This window comes from Seriola dumerili, unplaced genomic scaffold (assembly GCF_002260705.1).
Source record: "Seriola dumerili isolate Sdu_G_001 unplaced genomic scaffold, Sdu_1.0 BDQW01001299.1, whole genome shotgun sequence".
In the NCBI taxonomy this organism is placed as follows: Eukaryota; Metazoa; Chordata; class Actinopteri; order Carangiformes; family Carangidae; genus Seriola; species Seriola dumerili.
Genome location: NW_019175554.1, coordinates 3,321,970 through 3,348,344, shown reverse-complemented (window position 1 = coordinate 3,348,344; position 26,375 = coordinate 3,321,970). Strand labels below are relative to the sequence as shown.

The window sequence follows — 26,375 nt, the reverse complement described above, 5'->3', positions numbered from 1 at the left end:
GAGGAGAACTAGTGTAAGACATATCATTTTAGTCTTAAGGTTGATTTGATAAGTAGTTTCATGAGTACAATGGCACACACTCAATTACAAAATATCCTGCTAAATTTGCCCTGTTGTGTACACATGTACACATCGGCAGAGGCAGCCAGTCATCTCAGTAGTGGTCTTGTGAATGTTAATTATGTTAATGGATTAAAATTGATGTGGTGCTGATTTATTGATGATAAAGTTCTACATGTAGCTTATTAAACATTTGTTGTTACAGATGAAGGCATGTACAAAGTTTGACTGGATTCACGTGGGACAGTTTAGCATTCCATCCCACCAAACAACAACACGAATCTCATTAATGTAATGGCTGTTTGCACAACTGAGTTGGGCTGCATGATGAATACTGATCAGGACTTCATGTTTTTGCTCTCTTTTTGCAAAGGAGGCCACTAATGTTATGTTTGTGGTAATTAATTTCAATTTCAGATGCACAACAACGTGGCTTGTTCTTCTGAATTTCACTTTCTCACTGCCACTCCAAGGAGGAGGAGGTTTTATTGGCAGTAGGATTTCATTTCAGCCAGTAATACCATTGTTAATGAGCAGTTGTGAACTGCAAAATGGATATCCAAGGGAACAAATGTAATCCTCCCTCTTTGCTGGATGTACTGTACTGTGTACGTCCACATATGTGATGAGAGATGAGACAAAAGAAAGAGCTATCTAGAGGACAAGTGTAAGACAAAACTTATCAATGTGTCATTTGTAGGTAAAACTTCAAAAAGAAATATTTGTTATGGTTAGTCCACAGGGTTTTGACAGTGTAGGACTCTCACACATGTTGTTTCTACCAGTCGTACCTACAAATTCAAAACCATGACCATATGACCTCCATGACCTTTCTTCAGACCTGAACCAAATGTTGTCCATGTGTTATTGTGTTTTATCTTATCCTAATTCTCATCCACTCACACCTGTTCTTCTGTGTTGACCTGCCAGGTGAGCAATGGTGCAGAGCAACCCAGAAAACAGCAGCGCTCCGACCTCAACGTTCCCCTGGAGAACAACAATGTACCAGAGGTAAGACGTTGGTGGATATTCTGTCGCAGTGTTTCCTTCATCATGTTTTTGATCTATCGTGAGATCGTGAGAGGTGTTGTTGTTTATGTGTGTGAGTCTGTGTGCGTGCATGTGTGTGTGTGACTGTCTGAGTAAATGAGTAATTGTGTAATTACAATCGCAGCTCGTGTCCTCTGCTTACGGCGTGATAGCGTCCTGGTAATTGAGCAGCGTGTCTGCTTGCGGTTTTATGAGAGCCATTTTTCACTGAGATGTCTGGGGTGGATGCTTCCTGTACAGGCTCCACCCTTTGTCCTTGTGTGGAGTAAACTTCCTGAATGTTAGAGGATCCAATAGATCCGGTGGAATGAGTGTTTGACTCTCATGAATTGCTGCACAATACACAGCTCTATTTGTGGCCTACTCTTTTTCTGCAGCTTCCTCCTCCCTCCTTTACATCTTCTCTCTCCCACCTCCCACAGTTATGTCAGTGTGTGAAGTGGATGAGTAACGCTTTGCACTCTCTCTATGCCCACTTCTGCAGTGCCCTTGAGCAAAGTGCATGTACGCAGTTTCTGCAGCAGTAGAAGTACCAAGGTGTAAATACATGTAACTGTGTGAATGTTGGGCGGGGCATTGATGGAAAATAATAGAAATGTTTGGATATTAATAATGCCTGTTCCAAGTAAAAGCACCAAAGGGAATTCCTCTGCAGGGATCGAGAGTTTAGCTGGCTTTGTGTCTATATAGTACGTGACTAAATTTTGTAAATGTATTTTGCATCATCAATCTTTTAAACCAGGTGAGGGGAGTTGTTTTGCTTCTCTTCAAGTGGAAGCACATTTAACCTGCTGCTGAAAGCAATATTGACGCCAATGATAAAGAGTTAAAGCTATGAAAACAACAGTTATTGTAGTAGCATTGTGACTTCTTAAACAACTCATTTTAAATTTGAAGCATCACACATACTATTTGCACAGGACTTGTTGTCAGCCAAAATAGCAGAAGGGCATCATGTGTTGTGCAATGAGGGTCAACTTGCATGTTTGTGGAAGGTCACAGACAAACCACAATCACTGTTTTGCAATCACAGAAGCAAATAAATAAAATGTAACCTGCCTTTTCTCAGGCCGTCTCACTGAAAGGACAGAAATGGTTTTACAGGATGGGATGTCCCTTTGCCTTGCAGGTTCTCTCCTCATCTGTGTTTTCTTATACTAAATCAGCAGGCTTCCCCATGCATCATGTCATAAATTTGGACAGATAGATCAGTCAAAGCCTGATCTAAACCAGCTCTTTAAAATGAAAATAATGATCTGACATATGCTGTTTGATTACAGTATTGTACATTAAGAAAAGCAGCAGTTCCTTGCCTAACAACATTTCGAAAATGTAAAGGTTTTGATCGGTTGCTTTGAGACTGCAGATACATGTTTAATTCACTGTAAACGTATTCACAACAATTTATCTGTCATATCCTGTTTTTGTCTTCTAGCCAACAAAGAAGGTTGCATCGTTCCCAAGCTTTGTCGATGGTAAGTTAATCTGTCCGCACACCTGTTTGGTGATGAAATCAAAATATTGTAATTGCATGGAACGATTCCAAATATTGCTTTGCCTTCAGTCTGTCACACCACAGGCCTGACATAACTCTTCCAGTGCTCTCTTCCTGCCTCTGGGCAGATGCTAGGCCTAATAATGTGTGAGGGGCTTAGTTGTCTGTCTGCTCCTTCAGATCATGACAGCACATTGTGTCCCTGAGTGGGTGTCTGAGAGTCCACATCTACATATCACAGACACAAATTAATCTCAGACCAGCCTCCCACCAGCTCTGCACCTCCATTAGCTCGCAACCAGTGGCCGTCTCACTGCTCAGTCCCACCCAGCCTGTTATCGCCATCTCAGAGCAACAGTGTTTGGCTCCATTTTTCCACACAGCACGTTGACTGCAGTGATTACAATACCCTCCCCACCGCACACCCGACCCTCTCAGTCTAACCATGCTCTGTCCCTCCCCATGTCTCCCCGCTAATCACCATCTTCTCTGCCTCTCCCTGGCTCAGTCCCAGGACCCTGCGAGCCAGAAGACCTGATTGATGGAATTATCTTTGCTGCTAACTACCTGGGCTCCACTCAGCTGCTCTCTGAGAGGAACCCTTCCAAGAACATACGCATGATGCAGGCCCAGGAGGCTGTCAGCAGGGTCAAGGTACTCAAAAACACACCTACTCCCTTCCAGCCACACTGACTCAAACTTGCAAACACAAAAATTGTCCTGAAGGTATCCAGTGGTCAGAATCATGCAAAGAAACATTCCTCTCCTTAGTTGACGGCTCACATTTTTTCATTTATGCTGTTGCTTTCCCCTGGATGAGCTTTACATCTCTAAGGAGACTCTTTTGTCCCTTTTTGACCAAAAAGTCACTGGAACTAATCTCAGGGACTAAGAGGGCATTTCCACGGTACAGTCCTTCCCAGGAGATCAATGGAGTCTTCAGGACTCAATGTTGACTGGTCAAACACAGATACCGACAGCTGCTTCCACTATTGTACAGCTTTACTCATAAAATAAAGGAGTGATGGGCGGCACTCGTGTTTATACTGGGATGAGGGATGGAAATTTCTTGTTGTTTGTCAACATTAAAAACAAAGTTATGTTTATAGCTTTCTGAATAGTTAAAAAAAAAACAGTCACATGGATAGAGTGAACAAATGGAGCACGCAGCAATCAAACAAGAGAGAGAGCCGGGATTGAGAGAGCTAGCGAGTGAATGTGAGAGGAAGCAGCGAGAGAACAAAGAGTCTGAACAACAAAAACAAAACTTTGTTCTACAGCAGAGAAAACATCCAGCCCCAAAACAGCCAGCAGATCATCCATGTGGAGACCGTCTTGTGGAGTTTCCAGCCTCCTTTTTATTAATTTATTACATCAAACTCAAACAACAAAACACAACAGGATGAAGCTCCGCTGCAGTTTTCTAATTTGTTATTGGTCTAATTTGCCTAATCTTTTACGGTTCTTCTGAACTAAAACTATTTGGTACTACTAGTCCCCTTGTGCAGTCCTGATTAAATCTGAAGAGCTGTGAATATTAGGAAAATTATTCGGATAATGGACGAAAAAAACAATGGTTTTGTTTTAGACTACTAATAACAGAGTCATCCCGTTGTGGTTTCCAGTTCACATTTGCATGTCTCATATTTGAACAGACTTTGCAAGTTGGGAAGTCAACCAGACTTGGATATTAATATCAATAAAAACTGACATTAAAACATCTCTCGTACTGATATTGACATAAGTGCTAAGTAAAGCTCTCTTACTGTACAAGTTGTAGCAGCCTAGAGGTTTGTGTTTGATCAATCAATGACACAGTGACACAGTCTTGCCTGGTAGTTCCTGAGTCATTGCAAAGTACTAGCACCAGAGTTTGGACTTTTTGGGTACCAGGAACTAAATTTAGATTGTAGTTCCTGAGTACTTAGAAAGGTCCCTGAAAAAAAAGTGCCTGAAATGGAAAACAGCTATTGGAGAGCCTATTCCCCTCTAACCTATTTCAGGCCCCTAGAGGTGTTGTTAAGATGTGTTTGTTCACACCCCAAGAGACAGCCTCCGATCAGTGCTTTTGGTTTGCTGTCCCGCTCTCAAAGAGCATTTTAATATGATGGCAGTTCTCTCTCCTCTCCCCAGAGGTGCCAGCGCAATGTTACAGCCGCCTTGTTGTTGCGTAGGATGCATTGGTAACGCTCTGTCAAAATATAGAGAAGACCTGCAGGAAATATGTTGAGCAGTTTTACATGGCTAATACTGCATCTTCGATCCTGTTTGTTATAGAGTGTCTGAATACATCTCTCACATTACTGTATCTGGAAGGGAATATTTATTCATTCCCACAAATTCAAGCACACAAGTGAAACCCTGCTATTTCAGCATGTTGTTTGAATGTTTTGGGATTTTTGCTTAATAGTTATGAGATATTTTTAGTCAAGGTCCAGATTGGTCCGAATAAAATGTACATGGACATCAGAGCTGTTATGTCAAAGCATCATAGTCATATACCAGGCATGAGTGGCCTTCTAGGGCAGCTAAAGAACTTGGCCAGATTGGGCCACAGGGCGTGTGTTTGGCACAGCCGGCAGGATAATGGGTCTGCTGGCATGTAAACCTTATATTTCCCTTGTTGACACTCAGTCCCTGCTGTTCTCTAATGTTGTGATGATGTTGTTTCAGTGCAGTTTCAGAAAACTACTGTGGATGGTATCAGTGCTGCTTAAATGAGATCATGTTATTTTCGATGAGCTTGTTTGCTTTGTTCATCACTTGTTACTGCTTGTGTCCATCTTCACAGAAACTCAAAATTTCCATCTTTCAGGAAAGAGAGTTTCAACTTTTTGGCTTTCTTCAAAAAGTTGGCATTTTCTACTCATGGACTCAGAGGCCAGGTGTGATCAAAGAACATTGTTTCATGACGTGATGACTTAATGCAGTGCTGATGTTTTGGTGCACAGTTACTACCCAGACTCCAGTCTCTTTTATCCTCCTCTCATGTGAAAACAAGCTTGGCTGTATTTCTAAATATTGAATGACCTCCTGTGTAGTGGTCTACTTTTAGAAGCTTACGAGTTGTAATGAGACTTGTCACTGATGAGATGGATACATGTGAGTATAGCTGTCCAGTGGGATACGTCAGGAATTAAATCAGTAGAGAAAGAGAGACAGAGACAGTGAAGTTTGAGATACTAGGTCAGCTTTCATGATCAAGATCCAGGTGCATGGTATCAGCAAACATCAGAGAGGCATTAAAAAATAAATAGCAGCCAAATTCAATGAACTCTACTCTGTGTCCAGTGAAGAGATCCATTTTTGCCTCTAAAATTGGTCGCATTGTTTTTTATTTTAGCCACATTTTGCAGGTTCCTTATGGTTGTGTAACCTTAAGTAAAAAAAGCATGTGGTTTGATCCTTTAATTAAGGGACAGACTGAGATGATTAAGTCCCTGTCCTCATACCTCACTAGTCCTAGTACTACTTAAGCTTCAGCATAGTGTCATTTGTCCCACGTCTTCTTAGGATCGAGGGTTAGTGGTCCACACGCAGGCTCAAAGAAAGAGTCTTAGTGTTCATCAAATTGTGGGTGAGGAGGGCTAGAAATGGCTACTGATGCCTGCAAGTATTTCTATCAACAATCCAATTGATGGGCAATCTGAAACAAAGAAAAAGGGTGACAGGAAAAGTGGCAGACCAGGATCTTCAAGTCTTCTGGCCTGCTGGCTGCTTTCAGTCTAAAAGCCATTTTCACCACAATGAGGATGTCTACTGGCATCATTTCACATCTGTCAAATCTGTGTTTTATTCTTACTCACTCGCTCGCTCGCTCACTCTCTGTCATGCACAGTTGCCTTCCCTACAAAAACTCTTGTCAGGATGAAACCATGGCAACGGTTAGCCATCACCTTTTAATGCTTTCCCCTGCTTGGAACAAGTCCATTGAACATGAAGTCGTCCATTATCTCCTTGATTTGTCCCTCGTGAACAAATTAATGGCTGTACAGCAAACAACATTTAATGGTTGACATTGAAATGGACACAGTTGACAGCACACGAACCCCCCCACCCACACATACAGTGTAGATCAGTCATACTGCTCCAGCATCCAGACAAGTAGTACAAGCACAGGAAGGCACTTAGACCCTGTAGTGCTGAACTGAGCAAAAAGAAATATACCAGGTAAATTGTAGCAAGGCAGTATAGGTTATTTATGCAGATCTTTTTGCCATGATGCTCTCTCTGTTTGATGTAATATTTATGCAGCTACCCCCCCACCCCCCACCCCCACCCCACCCCACCCCCAGTCACTCTTCCCTGCTGTCTACTACCCCCCTGCTCAGCTCCTCCTCAGCAGAGCAGTAGAAGCCGCTGAAAGCCTCTGATGTGTGTCTTGCGTGCGAGCTGATCACGGAGGAGGAAACTTTACAAAATGAAAACCCGAAAAAGACTCTTCCCTTTGGGCTGTTTACTCTACTTGCTTTTTTTCACTAATGGCAGTCTTAGCAGTTAGAGCTCCGCACAGTGGCTCAGCCAAACATCCAGTCTCACACTCGGAAATGTAATGAGGGTCAAGATAATTTCCTCTGGTCGGTGGCAGATGGAGAGAGGGGGCGGTAGCTCAGCTTGAACCTTACACAGAAGGGTTGATTTTGAAAGATTACAAAGTGCTAAGAGTACTTCAAAAGATTACTTATCTAAGGCCAACAACTGTATGGCCACCTCCAATAAACTGAACTAATCAGACACATTAACTGTGGAAAAGTGCCTCCATCTTTATCTAAGCTGTTTCAGTGACTCGACCTTGTATTTTTTATGTATTTGTTTAATTATTTATTTTTGATGCAGCCCAAACAACAAACCCCAAGCGCACAGTTTAAATCCTTGCTCAGGGCTTTATCCCCTCCTCTGCCTCTCTGTGTGTTGTTGATTGTTTTATCTCCTGGTAATAGTGTTTAGACTGTGACATGAGCATGGAAGGTGGTAGAAGCAGAGCCCATACACACAACCTGAATTATCGTCTTTGTTGACTTTGTAAGCTGTAATTCTTTTAGAATAGAATGGGCTTCTTACTATCTTTCTTTCGTTTGGTAAATAAACAAATTAACTGAAACTTGATATATTAAACTGATTAATAGAAATAAACAACATCCAAAAAAAACCTCTAGACCCTCCTAATTGAACTTTATATAGATGTCAAGAATGCAGGAACCGTGTCAATTCATGTCTGCACGCTTTTGATTTGCTGTGTTTAAAAGAGAAAAAGCAATTATTACCCTCTGTAATTGCTGTTTTGATTTGTATCTGATAACCAACATGGCTGTGCAGACGCTATCTCCACAAACACACACACAAGCACATTCAAATACACACACCACCTCTCTCTCTCTCTCTTTCCCTCTGTCTCTGTCACTCTCTCTCTCTCTCTCTCTCTCTCTCTCTCTCTGTCTCTGAGAGCAGCGATAGCACACCTGCCGTTTGGTTTGAGGCTCTACTGTCTTACCTTCTTTTATTTACCTTCTTTATTTCCTCCTCCTCTTCCTCCTGTTTTTTGTGCTCCCGTATCCGCTGACCTTGTCCCGTCCCAACGCCTGCCTGCCTGCCTGCCTGCCAGAGGGTACAGAAGGCTGCCAAAATCAAGAAAAAGGCGGTGTGTAATAAACAGAGCAAAAGAAAGACCCTTAAGCCACTTTCCCTTCACTCTCACCTTTCCTTTTTCATTTCATTTGTGCCTGCCCGTGTGTGCGTATCCTCTCATATCTGTGTCTCGCACATTTCTGAGTGCATTCATTAAGTTGAACAAATCTTTGTTTTTTTTTCAAACCTTAAGCAAACATGTTTTTCTTTATGTGAACAGCTATGCATTTTGGCAGCAACAGTCTTTCAGAAGCCTAAAGGTGGTAGAAAGTTTGGTCTAAACTATGGTCACACTGGTCACACAAGTCTGTATATTTTCAGTAATGTCTGAATATCAGCAAAATTGGAATGGCAGATTTTAACCAGGCACACCAAAAATCTTTTCGTAAAAGGGCTTTTTATACTGATTGAAGTTGTGTAGTAAGGCACAAGACTGAAGAACCACTGAAACCAAATTTAATAACACACACTGACGCGATTTTATATGCAGCCACTGTGACCACAAGGCAGCAGAAGTCATATCAGCTGGACATTACGGGAGAAGCTCCAGCCTATATTACTTCTTGGGTTTCTCTTAATACAGTGCCATTATTACTGTGTATGAGAGAGTTGTATGTACAAAACAACACTGTGTAACTGTGTCATGAGAGTATAAATGTATGTTGAAGGGTGTAATGACACACTGTAAGGACAAAAGATTAACCACTTACCCAGGCTCTGTTATATTAGTTGTGTCTGATGTATGTGATATAAGTGCGATAATAACATTTTTAAGTTAATTTAAGCTTCTTTTTTTAGGATGAAGAAGGGAAGCTTTGAGGGATTTGGTTGTTTTGTGATTGAGGTTTCTTTAGTCAGTAAAAATGTTTACTAGCCAGTTGCCACAGTTCCCTGACATTATGAATATATCAAGAACAGAAATTACAATACTTTGTCTAGTTTTTGCTGACAAAAAAGCACAGCATACTGAATATATTGACCTTTTACCTCAGGGCTAAAGACATACTGTACGACTTCATCTTACCTAAGAGAACATCACTTAACCCAATACAGAGCTCATGTCATCAGCTGCAGCTTGTGTTTGCAAAAACTAATTTCAACTACTTCTTCTTTGTACTTACATCACCGTAACCCTCATGTGAGTTAAATTATGTGTTTTGGAGATTGTAATTCAGTGCATGTCTAATTTTGTGTGATTAACATAGTTTACACCAACTTAAGCAGAAAACGACTCTCACTCTAATTCTCATTCATATCTTGCCTCTTTTCACTCTAGTGATCCTGAAATACTGCGGAGAGAGGGATCATCTGTAAACAACCTCTGCTCTGGCTGAATGCATTTTATGTTATAAATAAATAAAGAAGAAGAAAAATCATATAACTTTTTAACACTGTGGAGAAATGGTTATTTGTCAGGTGCCCTAAATTTGTGGTCTCAATTTATTGTTCCATTGTATATTTCTGTTATATCTTTGTATAACTTGACATCACAGTTTAGCTTTAATCAAACATGTCGCATCAGTTTTCAGAACCACAAAACTGCTTCTTTTTAGACTTATCATTGGCTGGACTTCCGCCTGTATCAATCATACAGGCGGAAGTCCATCAGAAGAAGCTGATTTTCTTTTCTCCTGTAATGATAACCTCATGCATCAAATCCACAAGACAAGTTGGATTTTCAGAAGGAAGTATGGCTGCAATCGGGTCCAGCTAAAAGGTGGATTACAACCTAATCACATCTTTTTCTAATCTTTCCTTAGTTTCTGTGCATTTTCAGACACTTGGTAGGGATAAAAAATTACTCATGAATTTTATAAGCCACAGTCTCAAATAAATGATTCATTATTTATTACATGAAATATTTATTTACAGCTATATCTGTTTTGTTAATGTTTTTCACACTATTGCCTTATTTTAAATGCTTCAGGCAATTTTTATTAAAGGAATTAAAATATAATTGTATTAGTCTGCAGCACAAAGTGATCAGAGGGAGAGCTACATTGCTCTCACTCGTGTACCAGCCGGCTGGTAAGGGTTTAGTGTTAAGCTGTTTCTTGTTTCCATGCCAGCTCGCCATCCTCGTGCCAGGGCAGTTAATGTAAACGAACACCACTGCCAAATGCTTTTCTTTTTCTGCCTTTTCCACCACACCTTTAGTCTTAACAGCCTGTCCATCTAACAAGCATCTCTCTCGCTGGACCCTAAATGATGCATGCATTTTGGATGTCTAAACTAAGACTTTCCTACATTTAACACAGACTCCATTCAGGCAGTTGTGAATAACTGTGAATACTCAAGCTTGGTACAAAGATCTTGAGCATTTCAAGTCAAAGAGGTTGATGTGACCGACTCCTGTTTGTATGTTTCTCCAGAGTGCAGACGGAGATGCTCAAACCCTCACTGAGGTTGATCTGTTCATCTCCACCCAGAGGATCAAAGTCCTCAACGCAGACTCACAGGTGAGTACCAGCAAGAACACACACTCTGTGTTTCTGTCTGAAGTGTCTTTTCTCACCGGTTTTTCCCACCTCTACCACCCACTGAGCTATACAAGGCTACATATCAGGGGAGTGTTGTTGTGTCATCATAAAAGCAGCTTAACTGTTGACACAAACTGCTTCTTATGAAACCCCACCACTGATTCTGATTTATTTATTTGCTTTTTAATCTCATGACGTCACCGTCAGAGTTCCCTTTAACTGAGGATAAGAATAGACTGTGCAAAGCCAAAAAATGTTGCACAAACATCTGCGCATGGAGTCTGACTTAGAGGGAACGTACTGAGCAAGCTGTTTGACTGCAGCACAATCTGCCCTGCTTGTTTTAGTATGTTTCTTCAGAGATGAACATTGGTATGAATAGCCAAATAATGACCACACCTCTGCTTGATCAGTCATTTGTTAAAATGCTGTTACAATATGGACTACAGAATGTTTTTTTCGTTTATTTTAGAGCCATGCCTAGTAAAAAATTCAGATTGAAGTTTGACTTTGTGAAGGTCTTTGTGAATTTTTCTTCTTTTCTTTTTTTTTTTTGTTAACAAAGCTTCTTTCCATTCTTGCAGAAGCTTTGACAAAGTTTTCTCGCCCTTTAGTTTTACAGCACGCAGCTGTGTGAAGCAGCAGTACAAGTCTTCATAGGAGGTGGAGTCTTTGATAGAAGCAGAGATGTTTCTGGGAGCTTTGCAGCTCGTGAGATCATGAATAGAGCTTTGTGCTCAGTTAAATGTATATGTGAGAGATGATTCATTTGCAGTATTTCAGTCTTATAGCTGCTGTCTGAGCCGTCTGAGCAGAGTGTCAGATTGTGTGTGTGTGTGTGTGTGTGTGTGTGTGTGTGTGTGTGTGTGTGTGTGTGTGTGTGTGTGTGTGTGTGTGTGGGCAGCCACCTGGCAGAAGCTAACGTGCTGCAATGCAGTGTCTATCTTCCTCCCTTTTCCATCTGGTTGCCACTGGTCCTGGCACTCTTGAGAGAGAGATTCTGAGTAGAATGCCTTCTTTCTGCAATTAAAAGGCTCAGTGCAGCCTGCATGGGGTTTCTGACATTGATTCATAATAAGAACAACTCCAATGGTGGGCTACAACAACAACACTAATTAGGCAAATATAATAAAACCACCAGAAATGGTCAATGAAGTGAATTTAATTTAAGCTGAAATTAAATTTTGTGTGTTATCATAAAACGTGAACAAATATAAGTTCCTCTCCGCAAACTCACAGATTCACTTTTGCAGTCCATATCTTCTCTAAAATGCTGTTTCATAGTTATGTTCAGACATAATCCCTCAAAATCTATATCATGACGCAACACAGTTAGTAGGCTGAGTGAGCAAACATGATTACGCCATTCAAATCACTCTGTTCCATCAACACAAACACTCAGATATCCAGTTTTTTTGTGCACCTGTTCATTATTTCCGGATGAACATGTACTCAAGATCTAATTTACTGGACGCAATTGGGTGAGATTATGCACCAGTTTTCAATTCAGTCAAAAGTGGGCCTTTATGTTTTCTATCAACAGTACTTTCATCTCACTCTCTGCCCTGAAATAATCATGCAGCTTTGTCAAAGAAAGGCAACAAATATGCTGCACACAGGTACTTAAAATTCTCAAATATTATTTGAAACAGGCTGTTGGCTGAATCGATAAAAAAACAGTAACAGCTGCAAAATATTCCTCACAGTTATGTTTGTAACAGAGAACTTGTATAAAAAGCTCAGTGTGGAAATATGCATTAACACATCATTTTGTCAGTTCAATGTACAATTGTGATGCAGTGATTTCTCCATTTGCTGGGCCCAACATGGAGTCACCGGCACATATTTGTAACACAGTTGAACTGCCTGTATCATGGTCCAGTTGTGGTTCACTCTTTGTGGTTTTACTGAGTTACTTGTGCATGCAAATAACGGTTACATGAGTTGTTCCCTTTTCATAGATTTCATTGATTTTCATTGATTTTGCCTTTGAGGGAAGTGATTCCGCTTCATATGCCAACAGGAAACGATGATGGACAACGCACTCCGTACTATATCCTACATCGCTGATATTGGGAACATCGTGGTCCTGATGGCAAGACGCCGGATGCCACGCACAGCCTCACAGGACTGTATTGAAACTACGCCTGGGGCACCCGAGGCAAAGAAGCAGTACAAAATGATATGCCATGTCTTCGAGTCTGAGGATGTAAGTGTGTCCTGTGTTGTCAAGTTCACAAACCTGCTGTGCCTGTTGATGTTTTTATGAAAGAAATTAAATTGCTTTTTAAGTGTCATTTGATTGTCAGATATTATTTCAGGTTCCCATTTATCACCTGTATCAAATGTTTTTCCTCCATTTGGCTCCAAGGCATCATTTTATTTGTTTATCTTTAATCTTTTTGGGTTTTTTTTAATATTTGCTCCACGTTATTACAAATATTGTTACTAATATTCAGAAAATCTAAAAAATGTTGTTGTGCGACCTTCAATAACCAATTAGAGCAACCCACAGACGAGAAATGATGTAAGTTGGCGGGGCTTTTTTTGATTTTTGATTTTTGATGTATTTTTTCACCACAGAGCTGCTGCTTGTCTTGTTAAAACAGATTCAGCAAGACTTGGCAACATGAACAACATTGTACAGAAGAGCCAGCAACTCAGCGTCTGTGCCAGTCAGTATAAGGGCTGGACTCCAATCTGTCCGCTCTTCGTCTAATTTTGCTGCCAGGTTTTAAAGGCCGACCAGAGTTATAATAGAAACATTCAGCTGCTCATCCATCAGTTTATAAACTGTTTCTGTTATTACTGGCTGTATGCAGTGTTTGCCCATCTTTGACTTTTTTATTGTTCTGCAGAACTAATTTACAGTGTATTGATTTTGAGAGTTTGGGGCATTAATGTCTGCAAATTCTGCAGGAGATTTATATGCAAGTGTAGAATTCAATTAAATTGGGAAGTAGGGAAAATATGGCTTTGCAAAACGAGGTGCCCTTTTTACTCTCTTGATCTACATTATCTCTCAGAGCCAGCATAAGTCTTCGGGTTTTCATTTTTTACATGTTCACGTTTTACTAACTTCACTTTTTGAAACTTTTCCTTTCCTTCGTTCCAAATGTCTTTTGCACTGGGGCTGCTTTATAGCAGTACACTATGCTCACAACCCCCACAGCCCTATCAGATGAGCTTTGCTTCATCAATACCGCTCACTGTCTTTAAAAAGTGTTTGGGATTATGTCAAACTGGATGTTTTTTTAACACTGGTAATTATATAAAAGTGGATATTATTACAACATCACACAGTGATCCAGGAAGTTTTATCTTCATATTTAGTCCAATTTTTCACCAGTTTTGGACAAGTTTGCATCGTGCTACTTGGTTGAGGTTGGTTGAAGACATGCCCTGTGAAGTCATTGTGTCATAGCTGATAATTTATTGGTTCAATACACAATGTAAATATTAAACACATATATGTTAATTAATAGTTTTTACTGAAATAACAATCTCTGTTTTGTTTATTGTTTTACCCACTAGAGTACTCCTGGTTGGCAACAACTGCTTCAGAGCTGGAATATCTCTGTAACTTAAAGATGACACTTGATAAACTGAAATTGTGTATCATTCCATCACTGTGGTAAAAACAAACAATTAACTTACGTAGACTTATCTATTAAGTAGATTTTTTTTTATTTTTTTCTGCTAATTGCCTTCATTAATCCTTTTTTTATTGAAACCAGAGCGGGATGCGTTCCTGTCTTTGTTCTTTTCTGCCCTCCTCTCCTCAGTTTATATTATGCTTCAACATATTCTTGTTACACTCAGTGCCACTATTGCTTGATGTCTCTGGATGCTTTTTTCCCCCACTGTGTTGTTATTTATATGCAGCTGATTGAACATAAGCTTCTGTGGATCTAACAATGCAAGATCACAAACACATTTATGTCATGATTCCTGCTTGTTCTGTGCACAGGCCCAGCTTATCGCTCAGTCCATCGGCCAGGCGTTCAGCGTAGCTTACCAGGAGTTTCTGAGAGCCAATGGCATTAACCCCGAGGACCTGAGCCAGAAGGAGTACAGCGACATTATCAACACCCAGGAGATGTACAATGACGACCTCATTCACTTCTCCAACTCTGAAAACTGCAAAGAGGTTGGTCTATATTTAGTGCACGTGCACAAAACTTACACACAATGTATTTTCTCTGTAGAGGTTTTTTTTTTTTCTTGTGTCAGTGCAGGAAAAAAATGAGACATAAATACAAAGACTTCACATGTGTGGCACAAATCAAACTCATGCTGCAGGCCCATTACAGAAACACACAAGTATACAGTAACTAATTGGACAGATCAAGAGGCAGATGGTACAGGAAAATCGACTAAGAGCATGTCAACTCTAACATTGTTTTTAGCTGTAGGATTTCTCCTTTACCTAACACTGTGCCCTGAGAGCATTACTGGGGGTTTTAAGAGAATTAGAAACCGTGAAACAGTTTCTGCTGTATGAGCAGAGAGGCTGCATGGGCACCACCACACAGCTGTTATATTAGAGGCACATGAGTAATTTGTAGTGATGGGGAAATTGGGCTTTCTTGAAGCACTAAAGCTTCCTAACCAACTGTGTTGAGAATAAATTCACGGCTCAGGGCTCCAAGTGTGTGCAAGTAGCAGGAAAATGTATTCTGCATTCAGACAGTATTGAGATGTGCACAGTGGTTGGACGTGCTTGTGAAATAATGATGTAATAAATGACTATAAATAAATAACTAGTAATCTTTTGTGTTTATGCCTAACATAAACACATATTCACCCTAAACACATGGTGGTGGTTAACACTGTCACATTGTTCACTGAAATGACACCAGGCGAGACTTTGAGGTGCAGATTCAAAACTGCTCGTAAAGATGCTGCTGAAATTAAGGCCTGATATGGTCAGTGGTGGAAAATAACTAAGCACATTTACTCAAGTATTATACTTAAGTTCAAATTTGATGTACTTGATGTGTTTTACTTGAGTATTTCCATTTTCTGCTACTGACTACTTCTCTTCCACAGAAATATTGTACTTTTTTCTGCACTACATTTATCTGAGGTTCGGACTGTTGGTCGGACAAAACAAAAACATTTAAACGACATTGTTTTCAAGATCAGTGAAGAAAATATTCAGCATATTATGAACTATCATTATGAAAGTAATCATTAGTTGCACACTTGAGATAGATAGAATAGAAGATAATGATTTACCACATTACCTACAATAGTCTAGTGGGTAACATTTTATTTCAATTCCCCGTATTTAGTATTTATAGGCAGAATATAAACACTTAGTAAAGGGTTTAAAGTACATTACATTGTAGTTCTAATCAGTGTATAAGGGTTTATTGATGTATTTCTTAACAGCTAGGATTCCTCATGTGGGCAAACATAAGTGGAGGCTAGTGTATAAACAGAAGAGCAATACAGTAAAACACAGTTGTAATAATATAAATATGAATTCATGGGATAAGTTACAATTGTTGACAAAGACCGTGCATTAATAAACAATTAAAATATCCTTATATTAGCTTGTAACTACAACATAGTATGTTATTAACCATTTATGAAATGTTTATATACTACTTAAAAATGCTAACTAGGGGGACTTAAGGTGTTACCATTTTGAATTGTCTCATGTTGCTGTATATATCACACAGTATGTATTTCCCAGCCCCACTCTCTGAGCTGCAGCTGCTGTTATACAACAGATTCCTGCTTTGATCCATGGAGGGGAGCTAGAACAAGTCAAATTAGGAATATGTTCTAAGTAAAAACGGGTTCTCTGCACATTTTCCAGCAATTTGTAGCTGAATCAGGTCCTTCTCAGCACAGCAAATACCTCAGGGAGAAGAGACTGAAACACACTGATGCAAACAGACTAATATTTGTGACTCTGTTGTGGTTTTATCAGAGTGAAAACAAAGAAACGCTGAGAATAGTGTTGAAATATCTGTGTCTTTGCACTAGAACATGTTCAAATCAATGATCAGTGTGATCCGGTCATGGTTTCAACGATGAATGGTCGGTTTCTGAACATGATCAAACATAAAAATGACCAACAAACTGTTTGCTCCTCCTCCCGCTCCACAGCTGCAGCTGGAGAAGAGTAAAGGGGAGATCCTGGGTGTGGTCATCGTGGAGTCCGGCTGGGGCTCCATTCTGCCCACAGTTATCTTAGCCAACATGATGAACGGCGGGCCAGCGGCTCGCTCTGGCAAGCTCAGCATCGGAGACCAGATCATGTCCATCAACAACACCAGCCTCGTGGGGCTGCCACTCGCCACCTGTCAGGGAATCATTAAGGTACAGAGACACTGATGGTGTGTACAAGAGTGTGGCTGGAAGAGGCAGCTGAAGCTGTTGGATATTTTACAAGTTAAAACAAGTTAACCACATAATTTTTGTGATAATGACCAAGCCTTTTTTTATGTTTGTGTGCGTCTCTCTGTGTGTCTTAAAGGGCTTAAAGAACCAGGTCCAGGTGAAAATGAACATCGTCAGCTGCCCTCCTGTTACCACTGTCCTCATTAAGAGGCCAGATCTGAAGTATCAGCTGGGCTTCAGTGTCCAGAACGGCATTGTAAGTTTAAATCTGACTTCTTTCTGTCCACCATGAGCATGTCGGAGGATTACTTTGATATTAGTACAAAAGATGTCTGTAAAAAGAAAAAGAAAAAAAAAAAGAAAAAAATGTTAATGCCTTGTTGTGTTTTTCCTGTGGACAAATTGTTAACTTTGGTGTTTAGTATGATATATGTTGTATTGATATGGTATGTTTCTGTTTCACATTCCTGTCTCAGTTAAGATTAATCTGCTCATTATTTTAGTTCCTCTGTATTGGATACGCTGAAGAAACGCTGTGTCAGCTGTGATAAATTGCTGTTTTGACGCAGACAGTTTTTACACACCTAATACAATCCCCGCTAAAGAAAACCCTTATCTTTAGCACAGATTTAATGTGGTATTCGTTTTTCATTGGATTTTTAAACATAAACTATCGTTCCTAACCTTAACACCTCCTTTTTCGGATGCCATCCCCATCCTACTGCAGCTATTTTAATCTTCCAATGGCTTTTACTTTTGTGTGTGTGTGTGTGTGTGTGTGTGTGTGTGTGTGTGTGTGTGTGTGTGTGTGTGTGTGTGTGTGTGTGTGTGTGTGTGTGTGTGTGTGTTTTAAACATCAGATATGCAGTCTGATGCGAGGAGGTATCGCTGAGCGAGGTGGAGTCCGTGTGGGTCACAGGATCATTGAGATCAACGGGCAGAGTGTGGTGGCCACAGCACATGAGAAAATCGTCCAGGCCCTCTCGAACTCTGTTGGCGAGGTTAAACTGAAACGCACACATACTGTACACTCACACAGAAGACAAAGACATGCAAATGCACATGTGCAAATTTGTAGCAAATATCTGTGATTTTTACTATCACTGTTATTTTATAATGACTATACACAGCATAGAAAGATTGCACACAGGTTGCCACGGGTTTTACACATCACATTCAGTTTACTAAAATAACCTTGACGAGTTGTTTCAGCCTGCGCTTGGAGACAACACGTTTTTAACTGAAAGCCTGCCGTACAAAACTGGGGCATTGTGTGTAGGCATTTATCAAGCAGCACAAGTCTAACAGAAGATGAAGTTCACCAGCATAATGGGAACTTTACAATCCAGCATGTTACAGCAATAAAAGTCAGGACATCTCGGTCTGTGCTGCTTCAATTTTACTTTGACGATCTTTTTTATTTTTTAAATTCTGTCTCTGACAACTCTGTGGAAGCGTAATACCCGATCACTGGAGTAGTCAGAAACATACATTAAACTATACAAACTATACAAACTATTGAACCCATCACCAACGTTTTAGTTTGATTTCTGTGTAGTCAATTTCACACTACTTTTTACATTTTAAGTCTGCTATATACGGTACAGAACACTACACAAAAGTTATATTTAATGTTTTTAGACACAACATAAATGATCTTTTAGGGTTCAAAGTTCAATTTTGGTGTTAATGGGGTAGAAACTGCTGAAACTCCAGCTTTGGAGTTCAGAATCTTTATTACTGGTCTTTGAAAGTTGACAAAGACAGAATATTAATGCACAAAAATACACACACAAACTGACACACACACAATCCATTTTTCTGTTTTCACACAGAATAAATGTTTGAGATCGTGATGTTATTTCTCTCACTGGCAGATTCACATGAAGACTATGCCGGCGGCCATGTTCAGACTTCTAACAGGACAGGAGACACCTATGTACATATGAACGATGGCCAGGGACCGTTCCCCATGACGGGCTGTCAGCTGTGATTGGTTATCTTACAGGGCAAACCAAGCTGAGCGGTGACCGGGGGGGAGGACGGCTTCTCCCTGTCGATTTATTTCTCTCTTTTTTTTTTTTTTTTCTTTGAGCTGATGACTTCAAATCTTCATCTCTCCCTTGTCTGTGCTTATTAACATGCAATGGCCATTTTATTGACATGAGACGCTTTTTCCATCTTTAGAGCTGAAGAGACAGCGTGTGTATGTATGTGTGTGTGTGTGTGTATGTTTGTGTGTACGTGTGCGTGAGTGGATAATGTTTGTTATTTATTTGTCCTGTCTGTGCTTTTCTGTGTGTGATCGTGTGTATGGACTTATCGAGTGACTGCATCACAATTTGTTTTTTTTATATTCATGTAATGGAATATGATACTTCTACTATACTTCTTGTATAGTTTCATTTTCTTCTCTGTTTATTTATTTGTCATGTAAATACATATTTGCTAATATTGTAACTGAAGGCAGTGGGGAGGGAAGGGCCACAGCTGCATTGTAAATATTTATTGAATCTTGCTGTTGAATTGAAAGCAGGCCTTGATGATGGCAAAGACACAATTAAATGCCGGATATTGTAGTGGTTGCCAGTGAAAAAGGGGAATTACTTTAGTGTTTGAAATGTTGGTAAGTTGATATATATTATGTACATGTGAATCAAACCAGTGCTTGCAGCAGGGGTTTATGGGAGAAACGCCATATCCTTTTGATTTACGTCATTTTACGGCAATACACAAGTTCAACCTCTGAATGGTCTTTTCTAAATCTCATGTACAAACATTCACACATTTAAATAACAAGCAACGGAATTACACTTCTAACATGCATTAATTATGCTTTTGATATCAAAGTCACATGTATGAAAAATGAAGTTTCTTTTGCGTGCTACTCTACTGTATGTTCATCTTTAGTGTTCCTGACTGAAACTCATGAATACTATGAGTGGATTGTGAATGTAACTGTGTTGTGTGAGCTGTCCCATTGCCATAAGCAGTATTAGAATGTCTGTACATAAAGATTAACGTGTCTAGTATTGTGCTCATGTTAAAAAAAAACTAAACAAAACACACAGGTTTAGTCACATCTTCCCACCTGTATGTTGGCTTTCAGTCTTGAGAGGGAAAGAGAGAACTGTGAATCACACACTGTGACAGAAAAAAGCCTTACAGCAGAGTAATGGCTTTACAATGCATCGTAGTACAATTTTAACCATATGAACATTATCTGTGTGCATGCTTCGTAAAGTAGTATCATGTCATTGTGGCAAGATAATAAAACCTGAGCTAAACCTGGCTGGTTTTGTTGGACTGGATCAAACTGCAAACTGTTTCTGAAATGTTTGTGTATTGTCATATGAAGGCGTGGCCTGTGCACCTACTTTGACTTTCACAGTTAGTCTGTTTTTATGGAAGCCCACTGCCACCAGCAAAATAAAAAACTATTGAAAAGTTATATATGACAAAAATAAAAACTCATGGTCATTCAAAATGATGAGATTCGTCAATTTTTGACTGTCTCATACCTTTAATTTATATATATATATATATATATATATATATATATATAGTAAATCAAACNGCGTGGCCTGTGCACCTACTTTGACTTTCACAGTTAGTCTGTTTTTATGGAAGCCCACTGCCACCAGCAAAATAAAAAACTATTGAAAAGTTATATATGACAAAAATAAAAACTCATGGTCATTCAAAATGATGAGATTCGTCAATTTTTGACTGTCTCATACCTTTAATTTATATATATATATATATATATATATATATATATATAGTAAATCAAACTTTTGACTTGTGTCAATTTTGCCTCAGAAAGAGTCTTACTTTCAGTCACATAAGCAGGTTTTAAATATGAAGAAATAGAGGAGCTGCTCACAGCTGAAAAAGGAGAATAAATTGTAGAAGGTATGACGATGCCAGATCTTGGAAAACAAAATGTTTAAAAAAATTTTTTTTATTTTTTATGAAGTTAAATGACATTGGCGCTCCAAAGTCGTACTTTGACCAATGTCTGCTTGCTGGTGCACGTATTGCATCGTTTCCTGCACAAAACTGTAAAGTACATTGCTTTGTTTATACACTAACTACAAAACAGTATATCATTACAATTATTAAATTGTTCATACGGCACACATTACTATGTGGTGTGGAAAGAAAACTTTTTTCACAGCAGAGATTTTTGCTTGTCACTGCAGGAAAAGCACAGCTGTGTCCCAGTTCCCCACATACTAACTGTGAGCAAGTCCCAGTCTGTAGTGTCTTCACGCTGCAAAAGAAACGAAAATGTCTGCTCAAAGAAATCCATATGCAGACTAAACCTACTTGATTTTTGAGTTTACTGTTGAGGTATGGTGTTTCCCATGATGCAATGCACACACAGGTAACAGCAGAGCTGCTCACAGCTGAAAAAAATGGACAAGGCAGCAGGAGCTTTCTTTTTGTGAGCTTTAACTGTTGGTGCCATTCCAAAGCCTCCATTTGATTGATCTGCATTGGCACTTGTGTTGTATTTTTTTCCTGCAAGTACAAAACTGTACAATACATTATTTTCTTGTTCACTAACTGAAAAATAGTAAACTATTCCAATGATCATATTGTTCATACTGTGCATAATATTCGTATGTCGTGTGGAACTGGAGCAAGTTTTGAGCGTACAGTGTGTTCATACTGGAAAAGTAATTAAATTAATTAGATATCTTAGATGTCTGTGTGCACACTAAATTTGATCTTTGGGTGTCACTCGGCAGCTCATCGCTGGAAAAACATTATAATAAATTGAAGATGGTGGTGAGACTGCTCCATGAGATTCTGGAAAAGAAAATAGGGATTAAATCTTTAGAAAAACATTATGATTTTAAACTGACTGGCACTCCAATCTTGCAGCTGGATTGACATGCATCTGTTTCCTGCACTCTAAAATACATTGATTTCTAGTAAAATAACTATAAAAACATTTATCAAGACAACTAGTAAAGTGTACATACTGTATGCTAATGCCATACATGGAATTGGTACAATTGCATGCCAATGATTCCACTTTGAGCCTCTGGTTCCCCCTAATGTCTATAATTAGGAGTTGCAGGTTGTGTAGAAAAAGAACTATAATAAAGAAATCCAACACACTTCAATTCATATTTGATTATTTAAAGGGTTTATTTACCAAGTTTACAGTGTTTAAAATTATTTAAATTCCAGATGCAAAAGAATTGCAAAGGATAAACAATCATAAAACAATTTAAATGTTGGTTATATAACAAAGTTGATCATCATAAAATAATCACTCGTACCATTTGATGCTAATTACATGTCTTGTGCAGGGGATAGAGCAGTCAGTGCTGTTATTAGTCTGTCTCTTCAAACCAGCTCTGTTATCTTTCTCAGGGTCAATGTCCAGTTTGTGGATGTCTGCCTATCACGCTGAGTCACTCTGTTTTGTTTCACTGTGGCGGGTCACATCAGGGGTTCTGGTCATTCTGGTCACACTTTAACATGACCTTTATCCCAAGACCCTGACGCGTGGTTTCAAAGGCCTGGACTGCCTGCTCCAGAGGGAAGCGGTGGGTCACGAGGGGCTTCACATTCACTTTACCTGACGCCAACATTGCTATGGCCATCGGCCAGCTGCAACACAGCAAGACAAATATTTTACTCAAGAGTTCGTTCTCTCTCATACCTAATAATTACCTCATGAGTTGAGCTTCAGCCAAGGACATTAATGTTGTAAATATTACTCCCTGTAAGGTTACTCATAGGGGAACTGCCTGCAGCTTTGCTTTAAACCTTCACGTATAGAACAAGAGATGAACATAATAGATATTTTCTTACGTGTTGCAGTAGCGGAAGACTCCTCTGATGTCCACTTCTCTCACAGCAGCGTTGATCAGAGGAATAGTGGCCATCTCAGAGCTGAGACCCACCAGCACCACCACGCCTCCTGAACGTGTTGCCTGATTGAAAAAAATAAAAAAAATCAAGTATAACATGAATTTGTTTTATGATTCTGCAGATACTGAAACTCTTCTTCACGGTGGATGAAACGAAGTGACAGATAATAGGTGGCGGTGGTGAAAGAATTCAGATCCTTACGACTAAAAGTCCTGCATTCAAAATGTAGATTAATTATCAAACATAAAAGTCACATACATAGATGGCAGTTTGGATGCTGCTCTCAACACCAGTGCATTCAATAGTGATGTGAGGCGGAGCTCCAAGCATGTCCTCTACACTCTTGGCGAGCTGCTGGGGTCCATCTCCTCTCTTCACCGTCACCTGGAAGTCAGCACCCAGCTCTTTGGCCACCGTCAGGCGCTCTGGGAACAGATCTGAACACAGCGAAAGAAGTGGATTAGAGACAAAAAAAATTCTACCAGAATCTGTATGCTGTGTCATTTCGGTTGACATAAGTGTTTATAAGCTGCGTGTGTGTTACCGGTGATGACGACCTGTGAGGCCCCCATTGCCTTGGCCACAAGCAAACAGACCAACCCAATAGGTCCTGGAAATAAACAAGATGCGGACTGTAGACACTGCATGAAATACGATGTAACACCTCTAAACATAAAATAGTAATGTGCAAGCATTATTTTAAACACGTTTTGAATTTGAAATTTTAATGTTCACATACAAAAGACTAAGAAAAGACTAACTGAACCTATACTATATGCTTTAACTTAACCCTTATAGGAAATGATCAACTGTTTCACCTGGTATTGTTTAACACAGGTACCTTAATGTTCATTGGCTTTTCAACACAATGGGTTTGTTACATATTAAGTCTCATACGAGCTGTGTAAAGGTTCACAGGTTTTTTGCCTCACTTGAGTTTTGTTGAGTCAGTATGATTCTCACGGTGTTAAACCAGATTCCTTACTTGCACAGACATGTTATTTAAATACAGGGCAATCATCCCTTCTATATTAGTTTGCAGTACGCCCTGAAATGTGCAGGAATCTTCCTACAACAACTGGTGACTCAACTTATCATTGTGCAAGTTTAATCGCTGCGGCTCATTTTTACCTGCACCACAGATGAACACGGTGCTGCCGAGCGTAACGCCGGCTCTGCGACAGGCGTGGATCCCCACAGACAGAGGTTCAATCAGAGCTCCCTCCTCAAATGTCACATTATCAGGCAACCTTGAGCAAAGAAACGGAGAGAGCAAAGGAGGGGAAAAGCAGAAGAGGATATATGCAAAGATTAGGCAAAAGAGTCAGTTGGCAGTCAGAGATCAGGCAGTTGTTAAGTAACATCTGCTGCATGGGCACGTAATCTTGAAAAAAAAAACTTTTACTTGTAACAGAAGTTGGCACTGTGCGTGTAGTATCTGCACAGGTTTCCATCGTCTGGGGGTGTGGCACAGAAGAAAATGGTGGGAGACAAGTTATATCGTCCGTTTTTGAAAAACTCGTCCGTCTCGCGGGGCACACCTGGCTCAATGGCCACTCTGTCACCTAAAAAACACAAGTCAGCTTCACAGCACTGGAAACGTTTGTCCTAGCACCTTAAGTGAACTTGTTTTTAGTAACATAACACAATGTGCATTGTGTGACATTAGAGTGCCATGAATGCATATGCAGTATGAGAAATACTCCACATATCTCTGTCCGTATGCTTTGTAAGTTGAGATAAGTAATATAACCTTTTAGAATGATAAATATTTGTTTGAAATGTAAAAGCTGAAACGTTTGATTCCTGAAGTGCACATTGCATTAGACACTGCCACTGTTATCACACAGCTCTGAGACACACACACCACTTACCCACTTACCTACTTTAAGATGCTTGACTGCTGATCCAACCTTCACCACTCGCCCTGACGCCTCGTGCCCCAACACCATTGGCTTTGTTAGTACAAAGTCCCCAATTCGGCCGTGCTGCCAATAGTGGACATCAGATCCACAGATTCCAACAGAGTGCATCTGGAGCAAAACCTCTGGGTACCAAACATGACAGGATACAAGACAGGGACCCAGTGACGCTGACTGATACACATTTTGTTGTCAAAAATGGACACCACAGACAAGCCTGATTCCAGACCTCTCACTCATTTTCTCATTTTAGACTGAATGTCTATTTCTTGACACCAGTGCATTGTAAGTTGAATTGCACAAATAATAATATGCACTAATATTTTAAGACAGATTTTTTTTAGCCATGCCAAAATGTACTTCTGACTCTGAAATACATTTCAAAGTCACTGAATCAAAAAGTAGTTATGCAGCAGTTTGAAATACATTCATGTGGGAAAATGAATGGAGGTGCAGCTGCAAAGCATTTTGACACGCAGCTGCTGCTTTGAAATTGAGAGTCAGGTTGTTCAAAGTTAACAGGACTGCATGAGGTTAAGTGCATTTGAAATGATCATCTAACGTGCACACGATTTTGAAATGCTTGATAAGGTGATAAACTGCACCTCAACATCGGGCATTTTCTTTTATAGAAACACATATTTATATACAGTATATATACCATTAGGTCCTGGCTCTGGGACGGGGCGTTTTTCCTGTCAGAAATGGACGAAATGCAAAAAGGCGACAGTCCGTTATTCACAGACTGTGACAAACATGCAAATGGTACAAGTTTGTTGTCGGTCTCTCACCAGCCTGAGGTCTCCCTGAGAGTGCAGCACCACGGACAGATTTTCCTGCGCCATCACGACATGCAGCAGTGAGCTGTTAACAGGGCGACGACGGCGCGAGACGAGAAACCGACAGAAACCTCGGACCTGTTTTGTGTTTTCTCTCTGTGCCAAAGTACAGACGGCAGTCAGCTTCCTGACAGTGAGGCTGCTACCAAAACAAAGCGTGTGATTGGTCAAACAACTGCGGGACAGTCCACTGTGTAGGGGTGGGCGCTACCATGCTACACACTAAGCTAAAGTCTGTTAGCTTAGCACAGAAGTATCATTTCTGTGGCACTTTCTGGTGGGTTAGGGTTAGGGCTTTTATATGTCTGTGTCCAGGGGCACATTGATTTATAATCCATCCATGCCTGTTCAGATCAACTAATCAATTTTGATCGGGGCAAGTTTATCCTCATTCTGCTGTCATAGCAGAAATTGAGAAGCACTGCACACACTGAGACAGATTACAGATTACAAATACAGTACGTATCATTTATCTTTTTCAGAGATGGTTAATTTCAGTGGGGAACATGAGAAATTAGGGACTATGTTTGAGGGATGAAACAATTCCTTTGATATAATGTGGACTAAATTACAAAACGAGATCAGAATTATCCATGTTACTCTGATTTATTTTATATCAGTGTATACATCAGCACTACAAACATGAGTGTAA

General features: G+C 39.9%; 2 protein-coding genes across 2 annotated transcripts in view; one reads left to right on the top strand and one right to left on the bottom strand.

Annotated features, from left to right (window-relative positions):
- The window catches only part of apba2 (amyloid beta precursor protein binding family A member 2), a 64,001-nt gene extending 43,485 nt beyond the window's left edge, over positions 1–20,516 (top strand). Inside the window, exons 6-16 of the mRNA XM_022767902.1 lie at positions 991–1,071; positions 2,546–2,585; positions 3,114–3,259; positions 8,208–8,243; positions 10,603–10,689; positions 12,734–12,919; positions 14,681–14,860; positions 16,834–17,046; positions 17,204–17,323; positions 17,928–18,068; positions 18,945–20,516. Coding sequence (XP_022623623.1) covers positions 991–1,071; positions 2,546–2,585; positions 3,114–3,259; positions 8,208–8,243; positions 10,603–10,689; positions 12,734–12,919; positions 14,681–14,860; positions 16,834–17,046; positions 17,204–17,323; positions 17,928–18,068; positions 18,945–19,016 — 1,302 coding nt within the window. The 3' untranslated portion in view covers positions 19,017–20,516. The remainder of the gene's footprint in view (positions 1–990; positions 1,072–2,545; positions 2,586–3,113; positions 3,260–8,207; positions 8,244–10,602; positions 10,690–12,733; positions 12,920–14,680; positions 14,861–16,833; positions 17,047–17,203; positions 17,324–17,927; positions 18,069–18,944) is intronic.
- Positions 20,517–22,211: 1,695 nt separating this feature from the next.
- sord (sorbitol dehydrogenase) lies at positions 22,212–25,849 on the bottom strand. The gene is made up of 9 exons (XM_022767872.1): positions 25,676–25,849; positions 25,546–25,579; positions 24,845–25,009; positions 24,368–24,527; positions 24,094–24,212; positions 23,507–23,572; positions 23,221–23,399; positions 22,903–23,024; positions 22,212–22,698 (listed from the first exon to the last, which is right to left on the bottom strand). The coding sequence occupies exons 1-9, from the start codon at positions 25,727–25,729 to the stop codon at positions 22,533–22,535; spliced, it is 1,065 nt and encodes a 354-aa protein (XP_022623593.1). The 5' UTR covers positions 25,730–25,849; the 3' UTR covers positions 22,212–22,532.
- Positions 25,850–26,375: the final 526 nt, after the last annotated feature.